The 17,309-nt window shown below is 35.3% G+C and overlaps 1 protein-coding gene across 2 annotated transcripts in view; it reads left to right on the forward strand.

Annotated features, from left to right (window-relative positions):
• The window catches only part of ndufaf2 (NADH:ubiquinone oxidoreductase complex assembly factor 2), a 59,985-nt gene that overhangs the window by 35,353 nt on the left and 7,323 nt on the right, over window positions 1-17,309 (forward strand). Inside the window, exons 2-3 of one of the 2 annotated variants that reach the window (XM_006626908.3) lie at window positions 7,216-7,305; window positions 10,696-10,736. In XM_006626908.3, the coding sequence (XP_006626971.1) occupies window positions 7,216-7,305; window positions 10,696-10,736 (131 nt within the window). The remainder of the gene's footprint in view (window positions 1-7,215; window positions 7,306-10,695; window positions 10,737-17,309) is intronic. The other variant, XM_015367307.2, reaches the window with a different exon arrangement.

Consider the following 17,309-nt stretch of genomic DNA (forward strand, 5'->3'; position numbering starts at 1 on the left):
TGTAACTCAAGTATGTTTTTCAGGGCAGTTTTAATTTTTCCCATTTCTTCATATCTTTTAATTGTAGGAATTCTTTTTTTTTCTTTGTCATGTTTTTTATTATTATTTACGACCGATGCCTTGTTACTTCAGCACATTAGGCTATATTGTTTTTTGCTAATCTTGATTTTTGCTTGTATGATGTCTTTCAGTGTACACGTGTAGCAGTCCAGAGGTAAACCTTGAGAAAGATGTTCCTTTTGGCAAATATATCAATATGTTCTAAACTTTTTGCATATATGTAAATATATATGCATGTAAATATATATATGTTTTCTTTCTTCTTTTTTTCAGCATGGAATAAACCTATTACTTGTTCCTATGTAATACAATACAACTTTATGCCAAATTGATGTTATTTTGCTATACAGATTTGTGTTAATGAGTACACTTGCAATTATGACTTTGATTATAGCATAAAAATGCACACCATCAGATAGTGTAAGGAAACAATTTAACTAGAGACTAATTTGCATTTATTAGTTCAGTGCAAGATCACCTTATTATGGTTGCTTTTAGCAAACATTTATCTACTAATTATATTTATTTTAGTTTTATTTACAATGAAAAATGATCAAACTCATTGGTATTTACTTTGTAAAATGTAATTATTATCATAATAGTAGATAGTTATACCACAGTAAAATCACCATTAGCAAAAAAACAGTATCCATATTTTCAGGGTCCTCACACAGTTTCCAGACATGCCTCCCCCCCGCCCTAAACAGCATAAAAAGTGTTTAAAGTAGTTACTGTTACCCGGAGTGAAGGTAACAACTAGTCTTCCTTCAAAAAAAAAACTTCAAGGATTAATAAACTATTCCTTTGGGGAAAGTTAGTTGAAGAAAGGTATACTCATCCATCTAGGTGCAGGAGTCAAACAAAAAGAAATGAAACCTTTTAATTTAATTTTTGGAAAAGAGAAAGTGCTGTTTAACGTAGTCCAGAGTAGTTGGCTATAGTGAGATGTATTTTCGTCCTCCAGGGTACAGCATAGGGTGCTCCTGTGTTAATTCCAAATAAATTCATTTCTTTTTTTAATAAAGGGGGATAACCAGGAGTTTCACACCAGCTTGATCTAAGTCATATAAGAACGTAATTACTAGTGAATCTTTGCCTGAAATGAAATGTGTTCTTAAAAAAAATGACTCAAACAAACCTGTCAGGAAACCTATAGATTCAGCAAAGCCATTACATCCTTAGAAAATGGGACCTCCGGCATAGATCTGTGAAATGAACAGATTCATATGTTTTCAAGATCTTAGAAATGACCTTAAACAAGACAGTCTGCCTCCTTATGTGGTGTATGTTGGCTGTGGTTTGTCATGTTTTTAATTACTTGTAATGCAACAAGCTAATCTCAGTTCTGTAATGATGTAACATAAGGCAGCACTGCAGAGAACATGTAATCCTAATCAGTTTGTGACAGCAAAATCCATAAAGTAAAGGGATTACAGATTATTATTATTATTATTATTATTATTATTATTATTATTATTAGCAGTAGTGTTTCCTTAAAAAAGACGGTCTTACAATACATAGATGAAATATACCCGTCTTTGTGCAATAGCAGTATGAAATGTATTGCAACTATCATGTATTTACAACAAGATAACAAAATGGCAAATGCGTCCAGCACCAGCATCCAGTAAGATAAATACAAAACATGTATAGACACATAAGGGCAATGAATATCATATTTACCTTCCTAATACTTCATGTAATGTATTTGTGTGTATATATATATATTTCACAGTAGATACACTATATTTAGAATCACTTTCAGTTTCCAGCAAGTTGTTCATATTCCTAGGATTTCAGGTATACAGTGCTTTGAAAAAGTATACAAACCCTTGGACAGTTTTTTTATTTTCATTTTGTTGCTCTTAAGATTTAATATTTGTTATATACATAACTACCTCAAACTACTCCAAACATGTTATCATTTAAATGAAAGAAAAATGTGAACGTAATGACATAAGTATCCATACCTATGCAAAGTAACCTTAACAAGGCACACAGTTGAGTAGTAATAACCATGGTTCACGTGATTTTAGAATAATGACACCAATCCCACAGACCAAGGAGCTTTCAAAGGAACTTAAGGCTAAAGTTGTATTAAACACACATCAGGAGAAGGGTAGAAAATATTTCAGAGACCCTTAATATTTATTTCAGCGTGGTGAAATTGATCATTAAGAAGTGGACATTACCAAGATTAGGCCGTCTCTCCAAACTGAGCATCTGGGCAAGAAGGTAACTGGTTAGGTTTGCAGCTATGAGGCCAACAGCAACTTTGAAAGAGGTACAAAGCTCAGTTACTGAGATGGAAGAAAATGTACGAGTCAGCAATAGCTCAGTCACACCACAAAGCTAGCCTTTTGCAAATCCTGCACAGAGTTAGCAATAAAGCACTATGTAATACATGTGGCAAAAGGTTTTGTGGTTGGACAAGACAAAATTAGAGGTTTAATTAGAGGTTTTTGGTCAAAATGGAAAGCTTTAAATCTGTTGCATACCCAACATAGTACAACATCATGAATATCGAGCATGGTGGTGGCAGCTTTGTGTTCTAGTTCTGTTACTCATCAGCAAGGACTGGGAAGCTTGTCAAGACTGATGGGAACATAAATGGAGCAAAGTTCTGGCAAATCATAGAGGACGACCAGCTTCAGAGCTAAAACTGGGACAAAAATTAACCTTTCAGCAGGATACTGACCCAAAGCACAAGGCGAAAGCTACACTGGAGTGGCTTAAAAATAAAGTGAATGTTCTGGAGTTACTCAATCAAAGACCTGACATGATTTCTATCACAAGAGAGCCTCAAGAACGAAAGAGATTGAGCAAGTTTTTCCAAGAGGACTGGGCAAAAATTGTATCATATCTGTGAGCAAAGCTTGTAGAGAGACTTACACTTGTGGCTGTAGTTGCTTCCACCAAATAGTGAGTTCTTGGGTCTGAATACTTACCGTACGTAGTTAATATCTCATTTGTTCTCTTTTAATTTTTGCTGTCATTTACTGTAACTTATCTGACCTTTAGAAGTCTGCAGTTGAAGCTTTGGGAGTTTGAATAAGTTAAGTTTAAAAATCTGTATGCACTATTTTTGGATTTCACAAAATTGGGCATCACAAGGTCTGAATACTTTTGCAAAACACAGTATATACATTAAAAGGCAACAGGAATTCATGTTAGGGGAGTATCATAGAAGTACCTAAGTGTTTAAAATATAAAAAACTCTGCTTCATTATAATCCTTAGAGTAGCAGCTTGTAGTAATTTTCTAATTTAGTAAGAAACTGAAATATCTGCTTTTCATTAAAGAACTTTCTTTGAAATGTAGTTTCAAAGACAAAGTTACAGCTATCTGAACTTGCACTTGCTGTTTCTATAGGTAGTAATTCCGTTACCTAAAGACTGGCTACTGGTAACCATGGAGACAGTCTCCTGTATCGCCTATATTAAGAAAACAGGGAAGAAACTGCAAGTGCCAGCCTTCGTCCACAATTTGATTAGATAAAGCGAGCTCACACAAACTTACTCAGTCTTCATAAATCTGTCAATTAGCATTCAGTATCTCAGCACTGTTTATTTGCACTTATTTGGAAAGGGTGCGAACACAAAACAAATGACTACAAATAGGAATGTAGTCTGTTTACATCTAAAGATATCTGCACATTTAGTGTTACAATTTTAACAGAAAGTTAATGAATCCATTCATCATTTAAGAAAAGATTAGCTTTCTGCAGTTCTTTGTTCATTTGTTATTAATGTATACATTCCTGGTATATTTAACCTTTTTTTACAGTGTCTTTTGACACCACATTCAGTCACATTTAAGTAAAGAAACATCACAAATTCACATGTGATATCTTGCTGAGCTTTTATTGGAGGCTTGGTAAGTCTAATCTTGTGTGTTTGTGTGTTAGATAACAATGAAAAGTGTGACCGAACTCACTGGGTAGTTTTATGCTTTCCAATTAGAAAGGTGTGCAGAGCTACTAATCAGGGTGGCGTTGCTTTATTAAATAGAAGTTTTAAAACTGAAATTTATTTACCTCATCCAAAAGGAAGGAAGAGAAGTGCCTCCCCTTGATACTTCCTTTATAGCTTATTAGAAAACGATGATTGAATGATTTTCAGTCATAAGAAAGAATAATATAAGCAATACAGATGTTGGTTTATTTAGTAGATTGGATTTTGCTGCTGCTGTAGCCTGACATTTGCATTACCAGAGTGCCGCGTGAATGAAACTGGCTCAGACAGGTGTGATCTTATAAATATGCATGAGAACATCATCAGCTCAACCACCACCACACACACACACCTCCCCATGCTTCTGTTTCAGTAGGTTATCTGATTATTAATTCTGATGTAAATTTTGCGAGGTGCAAGCAATAATCAGTGCAGACCCCCCTGATATTGTTGAAGTTTCCCACTGATCCTGTTTTGGTCTTGGCCTCAGGAAGTAACTAATCGGAAGGGGGCTCCGTGGCCTAGCTGAATCCACTGGTTTGACTGTCAGACAGCCCAATTTATTCAACTCCCTTCATCAGGAAAACCCTAAGCACAGTTGTCATTTATTTATTGTTTCCATTTGTCGCAGAGTTCTACTGACAATACAGCAAGTAAACCCCAGCAATATATCAATGTAATGCTACCACACACATTTATTACCTACTGAGAAATAGCCTACCCCTTATAAAGCACAGACAGAATAACCACAGTAGGTGTATAACCTTACATGGTGCTACATTTTCTACTCTCTCTCATTTTGTAAGAGGTGAACAATGGTTAAATGTTCTAGAACCGTGTCAGTTCTTTTGAAATTATGCGTAACAATAATGTTTAATCAATGCAATTGTGATGCCAAAATCGGATTTTTTAAGTTTTTACCAAAGTAGATCATTTCCCAACTTTAAAAGGATTTAAGTCTTACATACAGCATCATATTTATCTTGTATCCTATACAGTTAATACAAAATAAAAAGATAAATGTTTAAATTCTGGGCTTTTAACAGAATTTTCCTATCCCACTAGAAAATACAGGGGTTAAAATAATGTGAACACAGAAGTTCAAAAAAGCAATTTTGGAATATTTTGCAGGGATTCCAGAACAATTTAACAGAATACAAAAAAAGTTTACAACTAAATTGAGGAGGTTTATTGGGGGCTGGCAGACCACAGTGTGTGAAAGGCATATCTTTCCCGAAATAAACATAACAACAAAGTCATACTTAGAATAATGTATTTCATATCTTCAGTGTTGTTTTTTTTACAGAAATTTATCTTGCTATGGTGCTTTGTTTTTGTTTGTGAACTGGCTTTGTTCTGAATCCACTAGGGAATTTTTTGAAGTTGAATTATTTAAAACAATAAGCTAAATATATTTAAACATAACCCTGTTACTGAGTGGATTGTAATATCCATTACTAATCTCTGTTTGTACTCTTTAAAGTGTATTTGAAAAGTAAAATGGTTATCAATATTAATAAATATTATTTCTCTACCTGGTACCATGCGTGTTGTGTGTGTGTGTGCCCAATTTTAACCCATCAGTTATGCTGAGATATCTAAAGAGAGCTTTTCTACATAATGTAATGTTTTTTTAACTTTCTAATTATTCACTATGATTTCTACATTTCAGCTACTCTGTAGCAAGGAATGTAGAATACTTTAATTTTGTGCTGTGGTCATTGATAATTCCTGGATATACTTTTTCACACCATTTCTAGGTGAAGGACTGATTTGTCATTTTCTCAAATAGAATATGAATGTCATTCTTCTAAGAATACAAACTGCTCAAGTATATATTATTGACATTTTGCTTTTGATACCCGTAACGTTCACCTGCAGTGTTTCTATAAAATGTGAGAACTTGTATAAATGTCAGGACATGCCAAATTCATTGCTGTTTTTTCAATCGGTGGCACTTCAGCAGGTGTTTGCACTTAAACGATGAGGAAAGTGATGTATTCTTACCTTTTTGTTAGAGAAGCTTTAATGTTCCTAATGGTTACTTAGACGATCAAAGATGTTTAGTAATGGGTACAAATGGACGCTTTCAGGCAAGTATCATTAATTACTGTAGCTGATTTATATGATAAACTATTTTGTTTTTCAAACACACTTGTGTCGTTTTTTGGGGAGGACAGGAAGTGTAGCACCAAAAATATTTTGCAAGGGCAATTTACAGTTTTCTTTTACCTGCACTGTCTGCTTTACAGAAAGAGTCACATTTTTTAGCATTAAATAACATTCAGAGTATAATTTATCACTAAGAACAGGCTTGCAGTTATGAAAAAAACTAAATTGTTTTTTAGAAATCCTTAATTTGTCTAAAACCCATAGTGTTTTGTAGATGGTGCTCACCAGTTAATCAGTTGCATTGAAAATTGTGTGAACCCCTGTCATTTGGGTTAAAAGGCTTCTACTTGGCTTTTCAAAATGCATTGAAAGATCTCGATAGCAAGATCTTCTGCATGTCCTTATTACAGGTATATATATACTGGAAGCACAGAATACAAATGAGATAATACCACTGAATTGAATTTGTTTGGTTGCTTGTATCTCACCATGAACATGCAAAATGTCATCACGCTGTCTCTTAAAGGCTTTCAGTGAATCTGTATCCACACCATGGTCAGATACTATACTTCATTGCAACTAGCCTCTACCCTCTGTGACAACAAATGAATGAATATTTCATGAATTGTTTGAGTTTACAGTAAGTAGAAAAGATGTCAAAGTGTTTGTGAACAAAGTTCATTTGCTTTTTAAAAACATGACTCCTGACTCGTGCTCCTTAACTCTTACAATCAATATTATTTGTGGTGTGTAAATTATGGAATGTGTTCCTATTTTTTTTGCTTAAAATAGATTGGACTAAAATTTCTAAACTGCAATTTCTAACTTGGCCCATTTGGTGTGTTTAAAGCTTTAAAAATGTTTGACCCTCCTTTGTTGTACCCTATTCATAAATTTGCATAAGATATTGTTGGTAAAAAAGCTATATTTACATAGTGCTTGGACCAGATTTTTGCATTACAGCTGAGTATCTTATGAGGTAGGCCTCAGGGCTAGAGGTAATAAGCCACATGCTGTCAAAGGAGCAACGCATCATCATAAATTGTGCATGGAGTTTATGTTTAAAACATTTTCCTGTTCTTTATTTCAGGGCAGACCATTCGAGCAAAGAGAATAGTGGAGGCAACAAATCCAAAGGAATATGAATATCAAGAAGGAAGCATTCCCTCTGAATGGGATGGTAATGCTATAGACTAAAAGCCTGAATAATATTTTCACGGAGAGTGCTATAATGTCAGGAATGGAAAGTGATTCACATTAACACTTTTTGACTGCCTGACTTGAACCACTGGCTGTGACTGAACCCATCTGTATCAAACTGTGCTACCATGCAGAATTGCATATTGCCCAGTGATTTGAACCATAATTCTGTGACAGGGGTAGTCTATGAGAGCTTCTGTTCTGCTTATTTATTTTTTTAAATTGAATTTTCTAATGTATGGTATATCTGCTGAAGCTGTGGCAGGCTATGTTTGATTTATATCTACTGTATAGACTGGAAAACCGAACACAATTTGGAATATCTATCGGATAACTAGGAGAGTTTTTAAAAATTGCAAAGGAACAAAAAATGTGTCTCAAAAAATCATTTATGTCTGAGTACCCAGTAAAAAATGCTAGGAAACATTATTGTAGTTCTGTAAATGCTTGAGTGACATAAGCTTATGTTTTCTTTTTGATAACTGGAACAATAGAAGAAAAGCTAGCCCTCCACTGTAAGGAGACTTAAAAATGCTAATGCTTTACATAAATAGCTGTCTTTGTCTTTGATCATTAACAATTCAAATACAGAAATCTATTATGAATACTCAAGAAAAGCCTTAGTTGATCATTTCCCAGCTGTGGTCGACAGGATTCGTTGCTATGTACAGTACGGCACATGTTTAATTTGACAGCTGAGCGTGCCTGTTTGTGGAAAAGCTGTTTTCTCTGGTCAGCGCAGACTGCCCTTTCGGAGAACAGGCAAGAAAGCGGCATCCTTTGAGAACGTGGTTCATTTCTCCCTCCCAAATGAGGAGCCGGATAAATATTTATGGGTGCTCTATCTCCTGGATGCACTCTGCTGACAAGCCCTCTGTAATTTTAATTCCTTGTGGTCACCTACTGTACATGCTGATGGAATTTCTCATTTAGTTCTGTAGCTCATGTCAGCACCATTCCTGAGAGCACATCAGTCATTTTCAGTGCCTGTGGAGATTCAGAGATTGCAAGCTCCATGCAGCGTTCAAGCGTTTCACTGGAAAGCCCTTGTCACTTCTTCTTTTTTTTCATCCTCCTCAATCCCCCCCCCTTCCTTTAGTGTAGCATTTAGTGATTAATGTGAGTTTTAATTTTCATGCTCACTTTTATGCTCATTAAAGTGTATTATGCAGCGGTTGGGGTATTAAAGTTCAGTGAAAATTTCATGCATACTAATAAGAATGCAAATGAGCTCTGATAAAAGAATGCCAAACTCCCAAGGTGCTGGGAGAAAGTGGTGTTAGTTATCTCTTGCAGTACCGTACTCAGAGATGCACAGAAAAAGACTTGGGCTAAATAGATTTTCAGTAAGAATCTCAAAAGCTAACTGAATACTTTGGCTTGTAGGCAACATAAAAAAGTGTCATTTAAAACTCTCCGCTTCAATGGAATTTTCTACAATAGAACTGGAGGAGATCAGGGTCTTAAAGAAGCTTAAAAAAAGCTTTTGAGAACAACTTAATGGTTTTTCTTTGTTTGGATGTTGAAACATTGATCTTATCTTACCATACGTTCTCATCAATTACATTTTTATCTAAGATCATTTAAAAATCCAAAACTAGCTTTAAATGTTTCCGTCATTGTGTTTCTGCATACTGTAGCAAAAGACTGATACTTTTATAACTAATAGTTTCTCATTACCTTTACAGTTTCCACCTGGCCCATCTGATATTCTTTGATAAACAGTGTCATAAACAGTTTTACTGAAGTATTTAAAATAAGAGGCATTTAAGACTAGATAAACAGTTAGATAATGGTAGATTGCTTTAGTACAAAAGATGCAGCAACCTTTACTCTGACAATACATCATCCCCTTAAAGGGCAGTTTGATTCTCCTTTCATAAATTCGGCGGAGACGCATTAAAAGGGGATTATTATCTGTTTTAGTAAAGAAAGGGCAATTCTTAACAAGTCCCCAGACTTCATGAAAATGTATTTTTAAAAACTATGCCATTTCTCAAAGAGGTTTATGATCATTTATGTCCCCAGTGCCTAACAATGCAGTAGAAACAGTTTAACACTTAGAATATATTTAAAGGGAGCCTTCCAGAGCAGTATTAAGCACACATTTTACATTTTTCATTGAAAGTAGTTTTTTTTAATACGTGCTTTAAAGTGCCTTAAAATACTCCATATATTCTTACTTTAATTATTGTATCCTAAAGAAACAATGCAGTGAAAAATGATAGTGTTTATGAGCAGTCATTTTCACTCATTGAAGTATTACCAGTATAAGCCAAAATATATTTTATAGTTTGCATTTACTTTTTTAAAGGCCAGCATTCCTCTCAGTCAACAAAGGACCTGTATATATATTTTTTTTTATTTCCTCACACATACTAACACAAGCCTTTCCTTTCTAGTTTTCTTTTGTAATATTTGTTTTACCTCTGTGGCCTATCAGACTCTCCAGTTGCCTAGCTTTGAAGCTGACTTTTATCCCATGTTTCATCCCTGATGTACCACTGAAGATTTTCTATGAGAAATAAATGCAGATCATAACGGAGTATAAACCTATCCCTTTAAGGAGCTATATCCCCCAGTGCAGGCAATAAAAATCAGGAATGAGATTCAGATTTCATTTGTAGTTCTTCCCTTTTACATTGGGATATATGATCTTCTTAGAATAGTAACTGCCCAAATTATTACTGTCGAAATGTGGCAGCAAGGCAACTGAAAGGTTTATGGTAACATTTTGTAGCATGAGAAAAGTTTGAGTGTGCTTGTGTGGAGATAAAATATTTCAGGCAATTCCTAAAATATATGGGTTATTTTCAAAATCTTGGATTACTTTCTAGGTCTTCATGCTAGGTCTTTCACCTTCTAAAAGAAAAAAATATTGAAGTGAAAGTAAATGGCTCAGCAATTCAAAAGTAAACCTATGGAAAGAATTAAAATGGAGGTTAGCGCTAAATATTTTTGTTTGGTGCAAAAAAAAATGTTTACGTGGGCATTTAAGAAATGGAGCCTTTCCTTGTCAAAGGAATGGAATTTATAACAGAAAATAAAAACTGATGTAGTAGGAGATGAAGCCATGAAGATTTTTGTTTTATCTGACCACTATTTTTTAGTTATTTAATCAACACAAACACTTGCTATTGTAATTCAGCCTCCTGCATTAATTTGGTCTTTCTGTAACATCTGTGTTTTATAGGGTAGAAGAGGGCTCTCATCAGTAAACGTTACTGTATATTCCTAAAAAAAGCTAAAAGATGGAATGCTTTTTAAAAACTGTTTATTTAGTTGTCTTCAAGGCTTTTCTCGCTCTTACTTGACTTCTTTCCCTTTGTTGTTGGTGTTTTACATTGTGTTTCTTTTGCTTATGTTCCAGCCTGGATTCGTGGAAGAAAGAAGGAGCCTCCCACCATCGAGGTTAGCTGTTCTTTTTTCAATGTTTTACCACTCGTTCAGGATAGTAAAAATGAATTACAAAAACTGTAATGAAAAGTGAACTTCATCCAGGCCTCCTGGAGCACAAACTGCGATGCTTTGTCTAATTCACAATTACATTGATTCATTTGGCAGATGGTTTTATCTAAAGCATCTTACAGTTACATCTTACAGTTACCTGTAGCATCTGTGGTTTATATTTAAGAAGAGGGCTCTCAACAGTAAGTGTTACAGTATATTCCCAAATAGGAATTTTCTTCCAATTTTGATTGTGGCAGGTAGATTTTCCAGCGTTTGGGGGGCCTTCACAGAGCATGAGCACAGGGCCAGTCAGTGGTCTGGAGGTGAAAGCCCTGTAGGCTGGCACTGAAGTTTCTAATCTAAGTGAGCTGTGACTAGAAGCCAGTGCAGAGAGATGAGTAGTCTTATGCTCTGGTGATACTCATAGAAAAGGCCAAGTGGTGGAGTTGAGTAGAATGGTTCAGCTAAGCAGGGTTTTATTTCTCAGACATGAACCCTAGTTTTGTTTCAGGACACAAAAAAATACTGTTTTTCTTTCCTTGTTGAAATTTCATGCCAACATTTTGTGAAAGTGCTTGTTTATATTCTTTTTCTTTTCAAAGTTACAGAAAAATCCAAACATAGGTAATCTTTTGGAATACTACTGTCATTCTAATATTTAATACATTAGTCATAAAATATATTTACTTTATACTGGTAAACAAATGTATATTAATGCAAAGGCAAGTAGTCTAACATTACCAAAGGTTTACAAGCTATTCAAACCAGCTGACTAAAGAAGCAAAAGCTTGGATCATTCATATCCTGGTTATGACTGCAGGTCATATTATGGATGACTACAATACAATATATATGCATATAGCTATACTTTTTCCTTGATGGGATTCCAATTTGAAGACTTTGGTGTGAGTGTGGTACAAAGGATAGTTTGCTTAAGATATAAGGAGGCAGAAAACTGTTGGTAAGTTGAATTTAATTTGCGCATAAGAGGGCAGCATGATGGCGTAGTGCTACGCATGCTGTCTCGCAGCGCTGGGGCCCTGGGTTCAATTCCCGGGCTGTTACCTGCATAGAATTTGTGTGTCCACCACATTCTCCGGTTTCCTCCCACTGTCCAGAGACATGCATGCTGGTAGGTTAATTGGCTTCTGGGAAAGTTGGCCCTGGTGTGAGTGTGAGTGTGAGTGTGAGTGTGAGTGTGAGTGTGAGTGTGAGTGTGAGTGTGAGTGTGAGTGTGAGTGTGAGTGTGAGTGTGAGTGTGAGTGTGAGTGTGAGTCCTGCAATGGACTGGTGTCCCTTCCAAGGTGTACCCTGTCTTCCACCCGTTGTTGGCAAGGATAGGTTTCTGCTCCCCTGCAGCCCTGTAAGCAAAATAGGTATTGAGCTGTGCTTGTATGGCTACTGAGTGGAGCATTGTTAAGCGAGGTGCTTTATCTCTTCAGTACAATGACCTGCTTTATACATGGTAACAAATATAGGTAGTTTTCACAAAACCCATTAGACAAATTACTTATGTATCCCATAAAATTGAAGGGTTTTCCTGAAAATTGCTTTGCATTAATCTGAAAAGCATGGTACTCCTAATTTTTAATTATGACAGCTAACGAAATGCTTTTGTTGGCGAGGAACAGGTCAAACTTGCTGTGCTGGATTTTATGACTGGATAGTGCTGAGTAAGTAGATCGTGTGTTTTCTCTCTTTGACCTTGCCTCCTCACTGTCACCCATGCAGAGAGAATGAGCTTTGTCATTAAAGGGCCTTTTCTGAGCTGCCTGCAGGGAAAATGAGATCTCAAACAGACATTCAAATGTAAGATGAATATTAGCATCCTATGTGGCAGAAATCATTGATATGAAAATGGCTGAAAAAATCAGCTTTTCTTCTCCCCTATTAAAGAAGGAAGCATGGCATTTTTGATTGCATTTGTGCAGGGCGATTGTTATTTAATGTTCCGTTTTTGAATGCTCATAGCTTCATTCGTAGTAATGATCCAATCATGGAGCTGCGTGGGGAGACAAAGTGGCTTTTGGAGAGAATGCTTTTTGAGCGTAACAACCCTCTCCCTGAATTACATACTGTAGCTGGATGCGTCTGTCAAGTGTAGATGCTGAAAAGGATCTTCAGCTGTTTCACACCAGTAGCCAACCTTGAACAGGATGTAAAATGCAGGCTGAAAATGAACATGCAAATCTACCTGATACAAGGCTGTGATGATTACTCATTTCATTATGCAAGACCAGATAAACTTTGCTCAGTTTCTATTTTGTTCATATGACATTACGATTAAATACATAACAAGCACTGAAAGAGTAATAGTAAATATAGTGTCTCTTGTTTGGTTATTGTAAGCAATAATTTTGGTGTTTAATTGTATTTTTTTTCCTTTTTTCAAACTTCAACATCTGTGACATCTAAGATGGATCTCGTTGACCCTTTCTGACTTCATCCTGACCTTGGGGGCTGTTTCCATGGAAACAATTTACCAAGTTAACAGGAAGTAAGAGGGCATAGATCTATTTCAGATACAACATCCCCATCACACAAAGGTTAAGCTAGTGTAACTATATGACAGCATACAGTAGCAATTTGTTGTAGGAGCTGAAGAGCTGAAAAATAAAAACAAAATCTTGCAAGCTCTGAGTGGTCTTGATTTGGGTTCTGATTAGCCTAAATCAGTATGATCTACATTAATCATTACCTGTATTTTTCTTTTCTGTTACTTGGAAAGTTTGTAGTTGTCCACATAATTTAAATATCAGCTTCCATTTTGAGGGAATTCTCGTTTGTAAGTGCTACCTGTAAACAAAAAGAGTATAACCACTGTACATATTATTTGACCAAGCAGCTGATTAATAAATTTAGTTATTGAGAGACTATGAAGAGAAAAAAAAAATGTCACATGAAAAATCATCAATCTTCTGAAGTTTTTTATTCTGGATAAAAATAGCTGCCTTTACCTCCGAATTATAAGTGCACTCAAAATTTCAAAGTTTATTTGTTTTTTCAAATTAGTTTAACTTTGCTCTTCAATTGATTTTGAAGATCTCTATTGTCACATTATTAACATTGATAAAACTTGAAAGTAAATACATGGGTTAAACACCACTACAAAACATTTTAGTCAAATTTTAGGTCAGTTGATATATATTTAGCCTACTCTAGGATTTGCTTTAACATCACTGATGGGTAAACCTTAATAAACCTTAAAAGGAACCTGAATAAAAAATAAACCTTTACTTGTTCCTTTGTATCATTGATGGATATCTTAATAATGTGTAAAAATGATCAGTGGAATGAATCACCTGTTTACAGCACTTAATTTAGAATTAATTTTGAAATTAATTCAAAACATCATACATTCATTTCTTGGATAAAACTTCTCTACAGCAATCAACAGGCTAATATTGTCATCAATCAGATATTTTAAAGTTTCTTCAGTTCATTTCAAAGAGAGGAATTCCCCCTCACCATTGATATTTGTCCTAAATAAAGAGCCTTTAGCAGCAAGTATTACACATCTGTTCAAAGAAGGATGAGATATGAATTAAACCTCTGACAGACTGTCTTTGTACACCAATGTTCTGTTATGTGCAATATGGAATATGTATGGTAAATGATATGGTGTATTTAGATTTTTAGAAGGCTTGATAAATTTCCTCATAAAAGTAATAATTATCAGATTGCAGGCTGAACATTTTTTTAAGGATTGGTTACTAGATCAGAAATGAAAAGTATAGACAGAGTGAATGGTCAAATTGGGTGATGTAATTCATAGAGCACCACAGGGATCTGTACTGGGACCACTGCTCTTCTTAATATAGATCAGTAATCTAGATTCTTACAGAACAGGAAAATAGGAAGATTAAAACAGAGGCAGCATATGTAATTTAAGGTGGGTAGCTGCGTCAGCATGCGTAGGCTGCAGAGGAAAAAGTAATAGGTTTATTCCATGCTGAAAAAAAGAAGAAAGAAAACACAACGTTTAGGCCGTGGAGCCGCCTTCTTCCCTCACACCTGAAGAAGGCTCCACGGCCGAAACGTTGTGTTTTCTTTCTTCTTTTTTCAGCATGGAATAAACCTATTACTTGTTCATATGTAATTTAATAACGTTTAGAATAAGTTCAGGATTGGGCAGACACCTACTGTACCAGATGTCCAATACAAGAACAGGGTTTTGCATGCAGGTAAAAAAAAAAAACTAAATGAAAAATGGTAGAGACTTAGAAAAGGTTACTTATGAGAAACAAGAAGTTGTTAATTATATACATAATTTTCCCCTTCTAGACAATTTGAGAAAGCAATAGAAAAATCTGGTTGAATATGTTGTTAAGAGCATAGATTTAAATCAAAGCATGTTATGTTAAAATTGTACAGTCCACTGGGAAAGTCTTATTTAGAAAACTGTGTACAATTTTGGTCACCATGTTATAAAATATAAATATTGCTTCTCTGGTATCATTCCTGAGAACAGCACCCTGATGCATTCTTGGGCTTAATGTAATGCCCTGCACTTTCATCTTAAAAAAGCTGCTTTGAGCAAAAAAAGAGTATTAAGTTCCCTAATACAAGACTTCATAACCCTCAAAAGCATTGACAAAATTAACCCATTGGATGTATTCATTGAATAAACATTGAAACACAAAAAGTAGAAACTATGTGAAAGTGCTTTTAAAACCAAACACAGGAGGCACCTCTTTAAGTAAAGGTTTGTGGGACTCAGGAATAAGCTATCCAGCCATGTTGATGATACCCTGGCTTCCTTAAAGAAGTGGCTGGATGAGATCCTTCGATCAATTAAGTTCCAACAACCAAATAGGTTTCATGAACTGAATAGGCCTCCTCTTTTTGTAAACTTTCTGATCTTCTTATACTGTATATTACTATTTCAATCATATTGGATATAATTCTTGTTTTTGGATTTTTTTTCAAGTTGCAAAGTTAACTGCTAAATAGCAGTTCAGATACATAACATAGCCCTTTCACAAAACCTTCCATTCAAAATCGCTCACAAACTTCTTGGCATGATAGCAAGTAAAGAGTAAAATTCTATATTCATAGCTGAAATTATATTCCTACCTTTGAACCTACCGTCTAGCATATGGTATTGGTACATGGCACGTCTCTCTAAATGGGAGAATTAATGCTGTTAAAATGATCTGCCTTCCATCACTACTATATCAGTTTCTTTCATTTTTAAACAACGTGAATCAGTTGTAATCCTGCCGTATAAATAAAAATCACCTCTGTATATCCAAAGGGAAAGGAGGAGTTGGCCTGTTAAATTTTTCATATTGCTGCAGGGTTTCTAAGATGTACTCTTTTTTTGTAGTTAGATGTGACACTAGAAGGCCCAGCATGATCAAAAACAGAGAGGACTGCATTGGTTACTCTAATCTATCATTGGAATAAACACATCTATATGTAATCATAACACAATAATATAAAATTACATTGAAATGTGGAAACAGATTAAACAGCATTTCTGTTTAAATGCAATCTCACATCTTTTACCAATTATTAAAGGGAAGCTATCGTTCACCCTTGGAAACGTAGTCAGTGCCTTTCAAGCTTAGTTTACTGGTGGTAAAGAATCAAAGGATTGGATGTTCATGCACTCTTGCAAAATAGTAACAGTTGCAACTGAAATATGGCCTGAGAAACAGTTTTTTCAAATACACAAATTTGTATGGGTTTGAAGTCACTGAGAGCCGTGTGTAAGTTATTTGGCAGTGTCGCCATAGGAAATGACAGTGGTAGCTCAAACACAAGCTTGGAAGCTGAATGGCACACACTGAAAGACAAGTTGCACACAGATCACAGCATTGTCTGTAAAGCAACTGCCGAATCTGAGATGGTTCATCATTAGCTGGCTGTGATTTACATTGCCAAACATACCTACCTGACTCATCTCGTATGCACAGTTGAGAAGAGATCTGATGATACAGCAGGCATTTGAATGCCTTTGATTGACATGAAAGAATCGGATTCGTGATTGTGTTACTTTAATAAAGGGAGTAGTACAGGTTTCAAAATGTGGTCAGCATAATATGAATGACCAGCAACAACACCAGGTGTTAGCATTAATGTCCTCCCACAAAATTATACTGTTGCCACCAAATTGCTGCAACCCTCAAATGAGTTTCCAGAACTGAAATTCATCAGAAGATACCATACATGCATTGTAATAGTCATGAGAGTATCATTGCAGAGTTCATGACTGGAGCTGTTGATTTATAGATTCTCCCCAGTTGGCTAGCAGCTTTAGTTTTTGTTTAGAAGGAATTAGTTTGTTAGTCTCTCTCTCATTGAGAAGTTTAATTTACCAGATTTAGGTTAATTAAGGATATTTCTTTTCACGTGGTCATACTGCTGGAGGCCTATTTGTCTTTTCATTATAGAAAGGAGTGATAAAAATGGATGTATTACAACCTATAATAGCATAACATCCCAAAGAGAGTAGTGTCTGAGTGTTCCAAAAGGAATAATTTGAGGTGAATGATACATGAAATACTGTATAAAGATTGATAATAAATC

This window comes from Lepisosteus oculatus, chromosome 3 (assembly GCF_040954835.1).
Source record: "Lepisosteus oculatus isolate fLepOcu1 chromosome 3, fLepOcu1.hap2, whole genome shotgun sequence".
Lineage (NCBI taxonomy): Eukaryota > Metazoa > Chordata > Actinopteri > Semionotiformes > Lepisosteidae > Lepisosteus > Lepisosteus oculatus.